General features: G+C 42.4%; 2 protein-coding genes across 2 annotated transcripts; one reads left to right on the top strand and one right to left on the bottom strand.

Annotated features, from left to right (window-relative positions):
- Positions 1-2001: 2001 nt before the first annotated feature.
- Positions 2002-10625, top strand: si:ch73-109i22.2. Its single transcript, XM_036516328.1, has 9 exons — positions 2002-2107; positions 4384-4586; positions 7390-7568; positions 7869-7958; positions 8364-8547; positions 8741-9010; positions 9268-9610; positions 9877-10037; positions 10341-10625. Exons 1-9 carry the CDS (start codon positions 2047-2049, stop codon positions 10506-10508), a joined length of 1659 nt encoding a protein of 552 aa, XP_036372221.1. The 5' UTR covers positions 2002-2046; the 3' UTR covers positions 10509-10625.
- Positions 10626-12219: 1594 nt separating this feature from the next.
- ssr2 (signal sequence receptor, beta) lies at positions 12220-16200 on the bottom strand. Its single transcript, XM_036515772.1, has 6 exons — positions 16136-16200; positions 14974-15131; positions 14027-14125; positions 13507-13615; positions 12867-12944; positions 12220-12567 (listed from the first exon to the last, which is right to left on the bottom strand). Exons 2-6 carry the CDS (start codon positions 15129-15131, stop codon positions 12457-12459), a joined length of 555 nt encoding a protein of 184 aa, XP_036371665.1. The 5' UTR covers positions 16136-16200; the 3' UTR covers positions 12220-12456.
- Between the last annotated feature and the right edge of the window lie 1361 nt (positions 16201-17561).

Below are 17561 nucleotides of genomic sequence, written 5' to 3'. Positions count from 1 at the left end.
CTGCTTTATTTTTTATGATTTAACAACCTTCTAAATTGTATTACCAATATCATTTATTCAAAGAAGAAAGACAGAGCACAACATTTAACGTCCTAAGGTGGATATGTTAGCACAGGCCATAAAGTAGCCTTAATCCAGTTGTATAGTTTTGCAACAATTCTCTAATTTGTTTTATATATAGCGCTAGCTAGGATTGCAGCTAGCACTGAATCAATTCTCAGAACTCACAAAAAAACATTAATGCTATTTTTGATACTACCTTATTACTGTATATCCTTAAGTGGTATTTATACTGTTATTACTGAAACCACTGAATTGGGTTTCCTTTTGAACTCACTTTGAAATCAAATAGAACTGTCCTATTAGCATTGCCCCAAGGGCATTGAATTTGGGCAGGTATGTCAAAGGGGTGCAGTATTAATATTCTACCACAAGAGGTTCAGGCAGAATCAGGCTGAGTGTCTGTGATATGTTGTTATGCTCGTTCTCTCTCAGGATGTCCAACTGCATTCAAGACTGTAAATTACCCTGAGAGGCTCAGCCAGCCAAGGCACTTGTTCTACAGCTCAAACCCAGGTTTGTGTCTTTGTAGATAACGATCGGGAGTCCATGGAATCGCCAGGCAAGTGTTTGCTCTCATGTCTCCTGGATCACTGTGGGATTTACCATGTGAATAGTGGGCATTAGGTTGTGAGCGTATGAGAAGATTTCAGAGAATCTGTTGTACCAGAGCACCCCTGTGAGAATGTGCAGGATGTCGGGGTGAAGTGAGCTGATTGTACAACTGGCGATTCCAAACAGCGTGAAAGGGGAGGGGAGATACTACCTGTTTCTTGCCTTCTTGAGTTTGCCTGTCTTTAGCTTGGACTGTATGGTGTTGGTGTGTCTGTTTAACCCTCAATGTGCAGTCAGTACACCTGTTTCTATTTCTGTGTTAGTACACAGCTGCGTTATTGCACCGTATCAGTGCAAATGTAGAATGTGTGCGTGCATACATGTGTGTCTGTGTGTGTGTGTGTACATACATGTGCATGTGTCTGTGTGAGTGTGTCTGTGTGAGCATGCATGCACATGCTCCTCCCCTCTCACCTTACAAGGAAAGGAAAACTGATCAGATAAGAACCACGGAAATGTAGAGATGGGGGCAGGGAGATAGAGCGAGTGTTACAGTGTGTAGGAGGTACTGTTAGAGATGGGGAGATCTGTGTGTGTGTGCATGTGTGTATGTATATTATATATAATGTATTATCATACAGGGAAGCTTTGGGGAAACTATATGGTTCCATGCATGTGATTTTACTGCAGCACTCTGCCTGAATCTATGTCTGTCTAAACGATGTGTCTGTTTTTAGGTCTAAAAATAGAGAACTGTTCAGTGAAAGGCCATAAATAACTGCAACAAAATTGTCACCTGTGCTTGATTTAGTTTACTATGGTATTTTTCTGCAATGCCGTTAAAATACTGCACTCTTCCCTGCGCTTGTTGCCTTCGGCGCTCTCTCTCTCTCTCTCTCTCTCACACACACACATTTCCGGTGCAGTGGCCCATGTGACCTTATTGGCTTTCATTTTGTCCTCTTTTCATTGTTCTTTTGTCTCACGAAGCAGCATACTCACAGAAAGAGTTTAAAACAGTATCACCAATAAAGGTGGCTAGATATGGTCAATCATTTACAAAAATGAAACATGAGGCCTACATTCACTTGTATTAATTCAAAAGGGCAAAAATGCATACAGCAAAACTAAGAACCACCATATGTGTTCATGTCTCTAAATGAAGGCCCAGACACTCGGAGGCCCACAGCTTTATTGGAGAAAGGTGCAGTGCACTCTCCTCAGCAAAGCAGACATTTTGAGATTCTCACTGTGAAATAAAGTCCAGTCGTTAACAACCTCTTCCTGCCCGCCTCTCTCTTGCTTTCATTCTTGCTGACGTTCTCTCGGCCTCTTGCTCTCTCTCGTGCTCGCTCTCTCACTTTCTTATAAACACAAAGACACACTTCCAACGCAACCAGAGATGACAGAGAGAGAGAGAAAATTGTCTTTATGAGTGGTTGCAGCCCCACTTTTAACTTCAGCATGGATTTTGACTACCAGATGATAAAAGGTTAGAATTTTTACCTCTCGTTAATTAAATACGATATAATTGCTGTCTGTAACAACAATGCTGATCAGTATGACCAACTTATTCATGTTGATTGTCAACCATAGTGCTCATTGGAAAACTTTGACAAAACGAAATGCAATTTCTGTCAACTCATCATGCAGAATTCTGAACAACTTGATTAATTTGATTGTTGGAATTTTAAGGTTTTGTTTATGACTAATTAGATCCTGGGATCAGGATTTTCTGATATGGGTCAGTCAGGAAAAAAAAAACAATATATATCGTTTAAGCTTACAGTGTGACATCAAAACAAACTTGAAAAACAGGACATGAAGGTAAACAAGTCTTCTTGCAATACTCTCAGTTATTAACGTGCAATTGCTCCATTGCTAGAGAGACACCATTCCATGTATAGTAAGTACTTTTATTATAAATATTTCAACATGGGCATTAGATAATGCATCTTCATTGTATAATGTTGTGTATAGCCTACATTGACATTTCCTACAGTGAAAAGTCTTCTTGTTGAGTTAAAACAATAAGATTGCCTAAAATTTGCTTCAAAACGCCTCAAAGTAAAAGTGAGATTGGGTGAAAGTGAGGAGGTGGAGGAGATAGGGAGTGAAGAGGGAGCTGAGGTGAGAAACTGGGTTAGAATTTTGATCATTTCTCACAGATCAAGACGTATATCGTACTTCTGAGAGTAATATCCCTAGGCAGTTCAGTGTGGCATAATCAGCAGGACAAAAGAAAGAGGCAGAAATATGCAATAGACACAAAAAAAAACAGATGAGCATAAACACAACACTTCAAAGTAACGATCAACATAAAAGGGCTTTGCGTCGTGTTGTGCTGTAAGACAGCAGCAAATCAAATTAAAGGCCAAACAGTGACGAACCTACTCTCTAAAATGCCCTATGTAAATCAATAGTTAATCTTGGTTGCATTTTATGTCTGTGCGTATTTCCTTTTGACCAAACATCAACAGGATAAATTAAAATGAAGCTTCAATTTCAGCACCAATGTAAATGTACTGATTGTTGTTCTCGCATCTCACCATGATAGTTGGTGGAATGGACTGGTGTTAAACAGTCATTTTCAATTGCTAAATGAACAGAATTATTGATTATTGTCTTTATATAACAGACATTGTAGTCGAAAATGATCACCAGCCCATTGCACGGTTTTTTTAATGTAACGCTATTTTAGAACTGTAAATTGAGATTCATAGAGATTCGTACTACAGACTTCCTGGGTGCCTTCAAGAGAAAGCTGAAAACTCATCTCTTCAAGCTGTATCTTTAGTCTACCTGCCTCTCTATCTATCCTATCTATCCCTATTTTCTATTTAAAAAAGCATTCTACACTAGTTTATCACTTAACTCAGTATCTTACTGACCTTTTGTAATACTTCTTGATAACTACTCTTAGCATAGTGATGCACTTATTTGGAAGTCGCTCTAAGTAAGAGCGTCTGCTAAGTGACGTAATGTAATGTAATGTTATGTAATGTAAATTGTACATCAGGCTCATCTCTCTGCAAAACTACTGGTGCCGATCATGAAATGATCCTCTGCGATCCTCTGATGCACTCAAACACAATGCACCACAGTAAAGCGGGTACTCATTGGAGGATAGGCACTGCTCCACCGCTCCACTCATCCAAGCAACTCACAGGTTCCTAATGAAACCCAGGTGCCTGAGATCAGTGAGACGAGGAAACCCTATCTGACCTATATACCCCTATCCCTGGAGAAATGAAACAAGCTTATTTTTCCACAGTGGAGTCCTAGTCATTCACTACTGACATGGCTGGTTTTGAACCCAGGCAGTAGGGCTCAGTCTGCATTCAGGATGTGCACCCTGCTGACTGAACCTCTGAAACTCTGAAATCCCCAGTGTAAAATTATGCACATAAATTATTATACTTGTTGCTAGTACATTGCTAGTCAGTTCTAATATAACCGGTTGCTTGCAGCTATGTGTAGTATGGCAATGTGTTTTGGATTCTGTGATCTAGTGACTGATGTATGGTGGTATACTTGCCTCCCTTGTCTAGTCAGGTTGCACGAGTTAACTTGGGGTAGGGCTTGGATCGTGTTATGCTCACACTCACTAGTTTAGTAGTGTTGTTATCCTAGTCTGACACTTGCTCATTCAACTTGAATGGATACATTTACGTTTTTTGTGCTGGAAGTTGTTCTGCATAACAGCATAGGCTAAATGAATGTAATGTAAATGTAAGTGTAGTAATTTTTTTCTTTGTGTTTTGTTAGATCGCGAAATGCAACAGCGAGAAGCAATGATCCGCTCCTTGCCAATCCCACAACCCCGGCAGGTGACTGGCCTGTACGTCAATCAACAGCCGTCTGCAAGACGGATTCCTCCAGTCAAGCCCAGGAGAAGTCTAAAGTCCCGACCCCCACCACAGGATGGGGTGGGGCCTCCCGGCCAGCCAGCTACTAGCAGAGAGAGTGAGGTGAGAGGAGAGCATTGTTCTAGACTCTTCTAGAGTCATGGATTTTTCAAATTCTTCTCAATTCATATAATTTTGGGAAAGATCATTGACCACCACCAGTGCACGTACCAGTGCACAAACCTTTTATGCAATTCAAATGTTTTTGTATCAGTGAAATCTACATTACAGTACTATGTACAGTATTATGTACAATGTCATCATCAGTCAGTACACCTAGAAATCTAGGGCAAGTAATTTGAGAAATAGGAACACTATAGAGATTTTTAGTTTTTTTTATATCATCTTCACAATAACTTCTGCTATATTCACTGAAAGCAATAAAAACCAGATTTCTAAACATTGTGGGACAACTTTTTCATCTGCACATAAAATTATTCATAAAAGCAGAATTGCTTTTAGTGTTTTAGTGTTTCTACAGCATGTAAAAAATAGTGTCTTCAGCGGACAGGGTAGAAAATACGGTACTATGTTTGAGATTCGCATATTCATGCTCCTATAAAATATTGTTATGATTCATAAGCCTTAGTATTGTGCTAAAAATACTGAAAATACAGGGAATGGGAAAATAAATATTGAATGACAGTTTGGGATCACATGTTTTGTGGAGTGAAGTTATGTTAGCAGCTTTCGAATCTTTGGGGATGACAATTATTTCCAGGAAAATAGATAGCATCTGAACTAAGGGAAGTGTTGATTTGATCATGACCTGAGGCAGACTTTAAATGTCAACGATAACATCAAAAACCTCTTTTGAGACTGAAGAATCAAATAAACAAAGGAAGGATTGTCACCTTTGATAGATGTTATCAGAAAACTCTTGATTTTCTTCTGTCATTTTCTTTTTAAGTGAAAAGCAAACAAGTTACATAAAACGTTTATTTATTATTATTAACCATGTGATGTTTGTGGTTACATGTGTCCTTATACCAATAATTTCCAAACTGAAAGGAGTTACACTTTCTGTGTTTGGTATATTTAGTGTTTGCTTAAAGATGAATTCTTTAGACCACATGTGGACTATGGATTGTTATTATCATAGTGATGCTTTAAAAAAAAATTTGAAAATACTGAAGTGAAAATAGATTTAAAAACAAGTTTATTCTCAGATTTAATCCAAACATAACTAGCATTTTGTGTTCTCTTGAGACCTCTGCAATTAAATGAAAATCTTTGTTCTTTTGACTCAGTTTTTCATTTGCACGTTTTCCCACAAATAAAGTAAACTAAAAGACTGGAAAATGATCCAAGTTGTCATGCAAAAAGTATTTCTGACCTAGTTATATTGCCTTGTATTATTATCAATTAATATGGATTGTTTGTATGCTTTGTTGGTGTGTAGGTTTGTATAATGTGCTCACCGTTCTTGCTAAATCCCCCCCCCCCCCCCCCCCAAAAAAAGCAGTTTTTGGTGAGCTCTCTTACCTTAGCCATTATGATGCATGTAAATGGTTTTTAATGTGTGTTACCTCCTTCTATACCTCAGGGAAACAGGAAACCTTCAGGTATTTACATATAGTTCCAGAAGCTTGTAAAAAGATGTAAATAATTGTGATCCTCATGTAAAGTATGACATTTTAGACACAGTAATTGGGAAAATTTATGCATGCAAATGATCCACTGCATACATTTTTCCTCTTAAATCATATTTAATGTTCCCATTTATGAATAAATATGGAAACCACTATATAAGTAGATAAAATGGTTATGGATCACAAATTTCAAAGTGGTTAGTTGTTTGTGCATCATTTTTTACGTTTGAGAAGACCTGCTAACTGCGTGGTCAGGCATGGGTGTGAATGTATCTTCTCTAGCGCCATTTCCTCCCTGGGTGCTGTAACTATCACCACTGTACTCTAAGCTGGCCATGACATTGAATACCCTAAAACCACAGAATGAGAGCAGCAGAATTTAGCGTGAAGACTCATATAGTTTCCGGTGGCAAGGCCACAAAAATAAAAATATAGCTTAAAGTAGCACACAGGCAGAAAAGGCAGATAGGCAGAAAAATGCAGAAGACTCTTGATAAAGATCAATATTTCGTCTCTACGTGACGTCTCTACGTTAAGAAGACCGGCCCTTCTGAACTAAGTCTGCCCTTAGTTCAATCTATTCGCATAATGCATACATATTAAAAATGAATGAAAACAAAGAGAATGAGAGGTAGGAGATGTTTATGGAAATGATCAACAGGAATAAATTTTATCCTCAACATTTTTATCCTCCAATGAGCAACTTCTTTCTCTCTGCTTTCTCTATCCCCATATAAGCATTTCTTTCATGGCCTTATTGTCTTGTGCTATGGCAGAATGAAATAATAAACTGATCACTGTTTCTGATGCTCCCATACTATTTGTAAGTGTTCTCTTGGCATTGGCACTCACTAGAGAACAAACACAGGCCTTCTTAACCTTTTCTTTCTCTTCCTGTCCTCCTCTCACCATAAGCTGAGAGCAGCACTTCAGTCTCCTGCATCGCTAGCCAGCGCTCTCGTTTCCTTTTCAAGCACTCGACTTTCTACCATTCTGCTTTTTTTTCCTACCGTCTCCCGGGTGCTTCTGTGTTCTGTCTTCCTGCGTAAATCGACCTATGTTCTTCTCTTATTCTCATAATCTAAATGCATTCATTTTGCCTTACTAGCATGACAAACATACCTTTTGGGTGCCAACATGTTTGTATGTACCAGTGGAGGAGAAAAATGCAAATATAACAACTACTGCCATTAAGTTGTAATGAGATGAACATTTATAGTGTTGAATTCTCTCTCTCTCTCTGTCTCCCTCTCTCTCTCTCTTTCTGTCTCCAGGGTGGCGTTCAGAGGGTGTCACCAGCTGTGAGTTTAAGCGGCACCCCTGTCTGCCTGGAGCCTCTGTCCCCCTCCCTGCGCGCTCACACCCTGCTGTGGTTCCAGAGGACGCAGCTACCCCGCCTAAGCAGGCCCGGCCACCCCCTGCCCCTGTGGCTGCACGGCTTCGCCACACGCCGGTACGCCCTAGATCCGAGGGGACAGGAAGCAGTGCGGCACGAGGGGGAGAACACTGAGAGACAGAGCAGGACAGCTGAAAGAGACAGAGAGAGAGAGATGCCATGGCACACGGCAGTATCACACCTCTGACACTGGAACCTGAGAGTCAGAGAGAGAAAGAGAGAGAGACATCCTTGTTACTGCTGTTAACACTATGACGGAAAACATCATTTGACTTATGAATACATATGTAGGGAATTGTATATGTTTGTGGTCTCACTTTTGTTTTTGTCTCTAATTGTCATTGTTCTTTCTTTCAGAGAGGCAGAGGAGCTTTTGAAGGATGAGGGACAGGGCTGTTTCCTGGTGAGGCTCAGTGAGTCAAAGATTGGATTCGTCCTCTCATACAGGTACTCCCATGCATGTAATACAAATTATTCCACATGCACCATAACACCTGGTGAGCTTAAATCCCGTAGACTTCAATGAAAGCAGGGACTAATTTTTCCATGTGAAGTGTGTAGAGTTATAAGAAAATCTTTTGCACTCAATCTCCCTCAAAATCTCCACTGGCATTAACCAACCGAAAGCTCATACACTGCACACTGAAAAACATATCTCAGACTCCTGCTTTGCTCTGAAATCATCCACTCCCCTGCTGATCTCTGATCAGCATACAGCACATACAGTTGTATATTTTAATACAGTTGTGATACAGTTAATTACTGATCCAGTATCCATTAAAAGCAAGGGAGTAAACTGCTGGATGAGATGGAAAGACAGACACCCTCATGCTACCTACTTCCTCACTGCAGGGGGAAGGACAGGTGCCGTCACTTCATCATTGAGGAGGAAGGGGGCGGGGCAGCAGCTGAAGGGGGGCATTACCTCATTGCTGGGGAGGAGAGTCGCCATGGCAGCCTGCAGGAGCTGGTCAGCTACTACACCCAGCATGCGGTCGGGCCCTTTGAAGAGATGCTGACCACACCCTGTGTTAAGGTGTGTACACAGTGCTCTTGGGCAGCAGGTTGACTCAACTTAACCTTCAACAATTTATTTACTTGCTTGATGCGGTTCATATTCTTAGTTCTGGGAGTATAATTGGTCTTCCTTCCAGTGACATCTAAGCTTGTGTGAGTGTCTTTCTCTCCTTGTTTTTCCTATCATGACCCTCTGCTCCCTTGTCATTAAGGCCAAGCAAAGCAGGGAGGATTTGGTGGCACAGGAAGCAGAAGTGCGGGACAGGGCTGACGGCATATATGGAGGACCCGTGGCAGAGCAGGAGGTCTCTGCTGTCCCATCTGCCCCTCCAGCACCCGCAGCCACCTTCTGTCCCCCAGCAGGATTAGCCCCACCTCCCACAGAGACGGCTCAGTACGCAGTGGTGAGGAAGCTGCTGAAGAAGTCTCATTCTTTGCCTGACAGCCAAACTGCCAGAGACACAGCCTCCCCTGACCCAGAGGTGAGAGCCGCAGCTAAATATGGCACAAAGAAAGCAGACCAGCAGCAGAGGTTGCCACCACACACAATCCACTGAAAAAACAGACCAGCTCTGAGCAGTGAAGTCAAAGCATAAGTGCCCACTTTCATGCCCGCATTCTAATTCAGTTCATTGGTTCCAACAAAACACAAGTGTGCACGGAGTGAATCACTGAGCATGACTCTAGAATTAAAATTTGCACGGACATGGTAACACTCACCAATTGTCTTCCAACCCAGGTGCCAAATTTCATCCCCGTTGCACCCCCAGAAGCCCCAGCTACAGCAGTCAGTGACGCTGCAGGGGCAGTTGGAGAGGACACACTTGAGGACGTCCCGTACGCCAAGGTCAACAAGCCCCTGCGGGCCTTTTCCAGCACACCCCCTCCCTCCACTGACACCCCCCAGCCTGCCTCCCCCTCCCATCTGTCTCGCAGGGGGTCCGGCGGGGAGCAGAAGTACTGGGAGCTGGTGCCCATGCACACCTACGAGGAAACCAATCATGTGGCCCCCCGAACAGAGTCAGATGACCAGATTGACTTCTATGCCATGGGGCGCAGGCGGGACATCGGGGAGAGTGCAGGTGAGAAAGGGTCTCTCCCGAGGGGGCGGGGTGGGATGCCAAGAGGGAAATAAGAGTGGTGACAAGAGGTGAGGAATGTGCTGAAGTAAGAAACAGAGTGAGAAAGAGAGAGACAGAAAGAGAGAGAGGAGAGAGACGGGCTGTCTGTTGTGAGTACCTGCAGTTTGTGCTGTTGTTACAGGTCAGTGAGGGCTGTTATTATGCTGTTGAAAAATCTTCCAGGGACAGATCTTAAACCTGTATTTGTGCGTGTGTGTGCTCATCAGCGGCCTCCACACACGTGTACTCTGAGGTGAACCTGAGAGGATCCCGGGAAGGATCGGCCCCCGTCCCTGTCCCCCCTCCTGCCAGAACTGCCCCCAGTCTGCCTCTTAGGCCCCCTCCCCGAATAGCAGATGGCCTCTCTCAGGCGGAGTCTGCTTTACAGGTACACCACCTCCCCTGATCAGCCACCAAATCCCTCTGCCCCTCGCTGCATTACATTACATTCATTTAGCAGACACTCTTATTCAGAGTGACTTCCAGCACCAGCACACTGCATCACCGAGCTAAGACACACATTGGCCTCCCAAGGTTAAACAGCAGGGGACACTAATGGTCTCAATAAATGTATCGAAAGGGAGCTCACAAGCCTTTGTCTTCCAGCCACATTTGAAAAGGATTGTAGCTCAGTGCCATCTTGCTAAACCACACTGAGACCATAAAGACATCACTTCTTTTTTTTTGGCAGAGATTGGACGGCCGCCTCCCCCTGACCCCTCCCTCTCGACCCGGGTTACACCTGCCCGCCTGCTCTGAGAGACCCCTCCCTGACAACCACACCTCCATCTATGAGCAGATCCCAGACAGGGGTTCTTCAGTTCGACCTCCGCTGCCCCCACCGAACCACAGGCACTGACCTCACCAACATCATATCCCAGTCCGGGAGCCTGCCAGTTCTGCCAGAAAGTGCCATCACATCATGCTACTATTCTGATGCTCAAATTATCCGGATACTTCTGCATTTCTGTACAGTGCCAGCATAATGAGATTGAGAAGAGCAAATAGCAGAATTTTTTAAATAATTTAATAATTTTCAGTGTTAAATTCTGTGAATCTACCCATTTTCCATCATGAATGAAAATAAGATTCACGTTTTTCAGCATTTGAATAAAATATAAAAAAACAAACAAAAATACTTTAGTTTTTAGTGTCACTTCTCCATGTAGAAAAGTGTAGCACATTTGACTTCACTGTACTTAATTTGCTCTAGAAGTATTCCTCTTATTGTTTCTAAACTACATTGCATGGGTCAAATTAATAACTGATTAGTTAAGACTTGAAAACACAATAGGAAAACATCATGTAAATGCATACATATATATATATATATATATTAATTATATATATGCTTACTATTATATATATGCTTACTATTATTTATAAGCATATATATATATATATATGCTTATAATTAATAGTCATGCAATAATGAGATGAAACACTGCAATCAGAGTCTACATTGAAACAAAGTCAGTAGATGGGTGACTGTACAGTTAGATAAGGTATACATATTCAGTGCAGCAGCTTTAAACCGTGGGAGTCAACAAGAAAACCACTTGAATTGCATTGCAAACATGCCAATATGGTGTGAAAACAACTGTGATTCAAAGTGTAATAGACAGTCATAATTCGAACACACAGCTGACTGACAGACAAAGGCCTGACTGCTCAAACGTGTATGTTGCATTCTTCTGTAATAAAAGACACAAATGTTTTGAACATTCATTACACTGTCACTTTTTGAAGACTACAAGCCTTCATTTTTGACTGTAGGACTGCAGGCCAATACCAACCTGCACTTCATTATCAGCTTCACCTTCCTGGATGGTCCACTCCATGTCAAAGTTCAGCTAGTGTAAATGCTTCTTGTGCAACACTCAACCAATCACAGCTCAGTGAATCACCTCCTATGGGTGCTTATGAAGAGGTTGTCTTATAAGAATGTGCGTGTTTTATCTTCTGACAGACGTCTACCTACAGGCTGACATCAAAGGACAAACTAGCCTGCATAAAAATTAAGATTTGCAGTGCCGCTGCACTTCCTCTCCAACCAAAATCAAATCCTCCAGTAAAATGGATTACAATAAACTCAAAGGGAAGAGACTATTACGTGTGAACACAGACATATATTGAGGCAGAGAAATTCAGCATGCAGTGAAAATAACCACATTACCACTCCATTGTAAAACCTGGCTTTTTATTTCCAAAATAAAAACTGCCACCCAGAGCTGACATGGGAATTTAGACGCAGTAAAAATGACTCTTACCATATTCCTTCACTAGGGGCTGAGAAACAAAAATCACAATAAACACAGCAAATGCAAGCCCCTGCAGTGATTTTGGTGTTCTGCCCGAAGTGTTACCTAAACCTGCACTGCAAGGAATGAAGCTGGAATGAAGCAAATGAAACGACACTCATGACATCACCCACTCCATACCAGGGCAATTACCACGCACATTTAACCATTCTTGTAGTCCACCAGTCTTCCTTGCATTTGTGCACAGAAAAATACCCACAGTGGGTAACAAGGGAGACCCCCCCCCCCCCCCCCCCAAAAAAAAAAAAAAAAATTCAAACCCCTCCCACAGTCTTCACCCTTTACAATTACCCCAGGAAAGGGTAACCAAATTACCCCCTTTCCACAACAGTCAAATATGATTTATTTCATCATTTACCACAATATGGGCAATTAATTTATTCCCCAAACTTCTCAAACCCAAACCCCCCCCAACTCCAGTCCCTGTTCTTTGCCATCTCCAATGACAGCGAAGTCACCCCCATTTTTCCCCCCAGTGGGTGTAGCTCAGTTCTTCTTGCTTTTGGGAGAGTCGTACTTTCTCTTGCTGGAGTACCAGAGCAGCAGGGGGATGCCAATGGAGGGCAGGGTCATCACGCCGAAAGCAGCCCAGTCCAGCTGGAGAGTGAAGGGAGAGAAGGCAGGGTGAGTACCCAGCCAGAGAGCAGCCGGTGCGTTACCGCACGGCTTCATCACAAGAGCAGGGGTCTGAGTCTCCACGTCTTGGTCCCGGTTTTGGTGGTCTATGCTAAATTCAGTTCAGTCTGGACCCAACTAAGCTTTTAATTCAAATACTGACTTGGTTTAACACACACCACTTTGAAGTAACAAAGGAGATAAAAATGAAGCGATGTCTAGGTTCACTATGAAATGTGCAGCCAGAGGCGTCAGCCATGCAACTAAAAAGCACTACTTACATAGTGTGGGGAGAAGCGTCTGTCAAACTCCCTCTGGGCGAGAATCCCTCCCTGTCCTGGAGCACTGGTGTAGCCCACCTGGAGAAAGGTGAACAAGAGTACAGAGGCACAGTGAGAAGCCAGTCAACATGCATTTAACAGACAGAGGACAGATCTACAGTCACATATCCCCAGGAAAGAGTCAAGGCATTTCTGCTGTGCTGAGGTACCACTTCTGGACACTGATCTTGTTCCAGGTACAGAACAGTAAAGTATGATGAGCGAAGTTTCTCCATTAACTTCAGCCTACCTGATTATTAGTAACTTCTGTCTAACTAAATTGGCAAATGAACCAATGAACAATGAACAATGTCTACGCAACTATGTGAAAATATAACTTCATACTGATGGTTTACTTTGTGCACACTGAGCTAGAAGATATATTACTTCAAATAATTTCTTTGATGTTCAACACCCCCATTACCTCTGTTGTGTCCACTATTGCTGTAACCTTATATGTAATGACTAAAGTTAACCACAGGCTAAGAAGCCACCCACTTACCAGCTGCAACTGAATATAGACACCACACAGATTAAACACTGAGAATAGTATGAAGTGTTGTTTTTAGCTGTGTGAACATGGGGATCACTAGTTGCTTACCACAACTTGCCCTCCCTCCTGGGCCAAGTAGCTGACAGACGCAGATGTGAAGTTGAAGTACCCTGCCTTCAGGGGGCGCAGTACCACGGTGTGAGAGACATTGCTAGCACTGGGAGAAGGAATTTGGTTAAGGAGGGAAAAACAACCAGATGGAAAAAATACCACAGATAAAGGATCTGATGACTATACATATCAACTGAAAAAAAAGACAAAACATACAGAGCAACTGATTATTAACCAGACTAGTAAGAGCTGGACTATATGGATGAAAGACACAGACGACAGGGACAGAAGTGAGGGATAAAGAGACACCAAGCACTAAATATCTGAGACCAGCAACTGGTGCTGGAGAAATCACACAGATAAAACACAGAGAGATAACTGAGATGGGTGGTGATTAAAAAGCCGAACAGCCAAGTGAAATCCCTAGCTGCCACTTTTTAAAAAAGGGAATTTTACACCCAGAAACTCATAGAAGGTGTTGGGAAAACAGGCACACTCATTTGGAGCTTAAGGATACGGGGCGATCCTGTCCCACTTGACGTTAAGCATTCCGGACACGATGCCGAAATCCTCTGGGGGGAAGGAGTTGTCAGACAGCTCCACCTCCAGGGCAGCGCTGCAGACAGAGGCAGAATATGAGTGTAGGGCACAGCAGTGTCCTCCACCATGAAACACAGCAAAAGCAGTTTGTGTTTTGACTGTCCTGCCCCTCTTGCACAGAATTATGGGACGCATTAGGAGAGCATATCTGTAGCAGAGAGCAGAAACTTTCACATCACCATTTAAGTATTGGTCCTTTTGTAGAAGACATTGCCCGTTGCACCACAGATGTCCGTAATGTTCTAGATCATTGTTCAAAGCCACTCTGCACCTACCACTGCAAGCTTGGTAGACAGCTCTCAGCTAGATGCAGTTCATATTGTAAGGTCTTGTTTTTGCATTGATTGTATAATTGTATATAAGTTTTCTGAGGCGTCCACCAGGCAAAAGAGCAAGGCATTTCGAAAAGTAGGGATAAAGGGGGAAAATACAACATATGAACAATGCCATAGCCCTTCTAGAGGAAGCACTCCTAATATACTGATGTGTCCTAGGCTCCTTGGATGAGGTGCAGTTTTCCACTGAGTGGCCCCATCTCTACCCTTAAACCACTGCTATTACTGTGTACCCTCTCCCAACCCACACATACTAGCCCCACTGTTTTCAAACAGCTCTGTAAAGTGGTTGAAAAAGACTACCAAAACCTGTCTTCCTTGTGGTTGCCATGATGCAACTTCGGTGTGAGATTGTGGATTTGAGGACTAAAATTGGGAGTGCAGGTAAGCCACCCATCAAGTTGTGGGCATGCCCCTATACCTGTACAGTACCAAGTGAGTCCCCAAACTCCAGTACAAACAGTTGGGCTCTATGCAACTTACCACAGGACAAAGTCTTCACAATGTAAAGAGAAATACAACCCAGTACCTGGTCCCTACGTTGTAGATGTTGTACTGCAGGGTGAGATCCCGTCCCTCCACAGCGTAGCGGTTCAGCAGAGACTTGGAGGCCAAGAGTCGAGCCCCCTCCTCTCCTACCACCAGCCCTAGCGTAGCCAGCAGAGCAAAAACACACAGCGCCCTCATCTGCAACAGAGAAGGGCTTGCAATCAGGGCAACGAAAACATTCTGCAATCAGCTGATACGCACTGCGAAAGACTTTAATGAGCAGTAACGGAGCAGTAAATCTTCGTAAGCCCCAAAATGACTGGAATGGGTGAATACTTTCAGCAACGCATCGAGCTGAATCAAGCACAGTGTTGAGCAAAGTCTGTTGATTCATACGAAGTCGTTAGTGACTGACAAAGTACAGTACTCCACTCATCATGGGGTTCATGGAACCTCATTCTTGTAACTCTACGTTTAGGAAACATCTCAGTATCGTTATGTTAGGATACAAAATATTTGGGACCTAACGTCGCAGAGAAATACCTGAAGGTGAATGTGCCAAGCAGAGTAGTACAAACTGCCTATTAGGCCGAGTCCTGCAAGCTAGGTAGCTAACGTTAGCGAATTAGCTATACCCGATTCAGAAATCAATTTAACTGAACATCTCAATTAACTAGATAATCTTATTAGTGACGAATCTACGTTCGATCCTCTAGTCCGATGTTTCGTCCAGAATCAGCACCAGCTAGCAAGTTGTGAGCTATCAATTATAGAGCTAACGTGTCAGTCCTTACTCTGGATTCATTCAACGCTTACGTGTACATGGCGGCGGAATGTCATGGCACTGTCTAATGAAGACGGACACGACGTTATCTAGTAAATTAAATACGCTTCATTTGTTCATTAATATTAGTGCTCGGTGCAAACAGAAACACGGCATGCAGTGTGGAAATAAATGAATCGATCACAACCTCACCAGCCACTATGCTTACGTGTACTTACGGTACTACTACAGCTGGCGACAGTCTGGGATCTAACCAACAATTTCGTTAGCTAAATAGCAACGAACGTCTATGGGTACGATTTTAAATTTGGTTCAGATCTGTAATGTATCTCTTAACTCGTAGAATATACATTCACTCAAATCGGATACGATTTTTAAAAAATGTTAAAAAGCTGAAAAATCAGAGTAAAATTCTTACCTCCTCTGTTTCCCTCGGTGACAAAGTCGTAAGGACTGCTTATACGCATGCCCACTAACTTTCAGACTTCCTTTTCTCTGACGTCAGAGAAGGCGGACCTATAGAAAGACGAAGAATTACGCCGGTGCGTAAACGTATGGGCTTCCTGTTGGGTTTGTAACGCTTGCGTGTACTATTTTACATGAAGCGTAATTCTTAAGACTTGAAAGAGTCCCCCCGTCAACAAACTTTCATATTCAGGATGCAATTTCAGTTTTCATGTTTGAATGGTAGTATCAGTGAAGATGTAGTACTGCAACTGCTTGCACTGGACTTTGGGAGGAGCAAAGCGGGGGTTTAAAACACCTAACTTTCAATGTAATCCCTTCAAGATTGGTCCTCTCTGGCTTCGGCGGAGTGGAGAGAGCTTATATTTGAAGGAGTGGAGACCATGCTGCAGTGTATTTTCTCCAGAGAATCGTGACATTACGTTTATTTGCGCACATTAAGGCGATTATAGTCAGTACTATGGTTAAGGCAGTAGTTTCATTAAGCCTTTTACATGTCTCTTCAAGAAGTGATCTTTCCCGAATGCTCTGCTTGCACGTCAATGTTGGAAAATTTGTGCCACAGACTTTTGCCCGAAAGTAACCACGTCCAATGCACACTGCATAGCTTATCTGTGGGCTTTTAAAAATCTTAACGGCCTGGACCTTTGCCTTGTCAGGCTGCACAGCTGTGGATAGTAAGCATTTGAGATAGCATTTGTAATAGTTCACTTGATACTACATCCTGTGTTAAGTCTTCAAAAATATCTTATTGTGTTTCTGCATGGACAATCCCCACACAACCGTTACCCACATAAACTCAGACTCCATTTAAGCCTTAAATTAAGTTTTCCCATGACATACAAATTTCAAGGACATCTGAGTCTACCACAATGATTTCTTTGCCAGCTCGCCACCTTGGTGTCTCTCCAGAATCCCCTTTCCTCTTCTTCTTCTTCTTCTTCTTTAACAATGAAAGTTCATTTCTCCAACAGTAAACTAGACCAAACGTTTGCTCATAAATATTTTAGATCCCTGTGCTTTGGTTTAAATTAAATTGGATTTAATAGATGATGGGTACAAATTAATATGCTGCAATTTGTGCTGTTAAGTATCATTAACAAGGACTATTCATACTAACTGGGAGTAATATCACATGACTTGTGTGCCATATTAGGCTGACATTTATATTCATTTACCAAGAAAGGCTATATGCAATTACTGTTTGTCCTAATGCTCCGCTTTGGAGACAATGCCCCCTATTTGGAAACCACTGTGAGTTAATGGGTGTGTTCATCTTTGAAAATTGAAACAGTGCATTGTAGATATGCAATGATGCACTATTTAGATATAAAAAATAATTAAAGTAGAGGTTTTTCACTTCATGTCCCATCTGTTTG

Source organism: Megalops cyprinoides, chromosome 21, assembly GCF_013368585.1.
Source record: "Megalops cyprinoides isolate fMegCyp1 chromosome 21, fMegCyp1.pri, whole genome shotgun sequence".
Classification (NCBI taxonomy): Eukaryota; Metazoa; Chordata; class Actinopteri; order Elopiformes; family Megalopidae; genus Megalops; species Megalops cyprinoides.
The sequence above is the reverse complement of the archived record's forward strand: the minus strand, read 5'-3'. Positions and strand labels throughout refer to the sequence as shown.

Coding starts and splice junctions, on each gene's coding strand:
- si:ch73-109i22.2 (XM_036516328.1), top strand. CDS start 2,047: ATGAGTGGTTGCAGCCCCACTTTTAACTTCAGCATGGATTTTGACTAC. Junction 7,569..7,868: donor CACGGCTTCGCCACACGCCG/GTACGCCCTAGA, acceptor TCTTTCTTTCAG/AGAGGCAGAGGAGCTTTTGA. Junction 10,038..10,340: donor AGGCGGAGTCTGCTTTACAG/GTACACCACCTC, acceptor TTTTTTTGGCAG/AGATTGGACGGCCGCCTCCC.
- ssr2 (XM_036515772.1), bottom strand. CDS start 15,131: ATGAGGGCGCTGTGTGTTTTTGCTCTGCTGGCTACGCTAGGGCTGGTG. Junction 14,126..14,973: donor ATCTACAACGTAGGGACCAG/GTACTGGGTTGT, acceptor CTCTGTCTGCAG/CGCTGCCCTGGAGGTGGAGC. Junction 12,945..13,506: donor AGGAGGGAGGGCAAGTTGTG/GTAAGCAACTAG, acceptor ACCTTTCTCCAG/GTGGGCTACACCAGTGCTCC.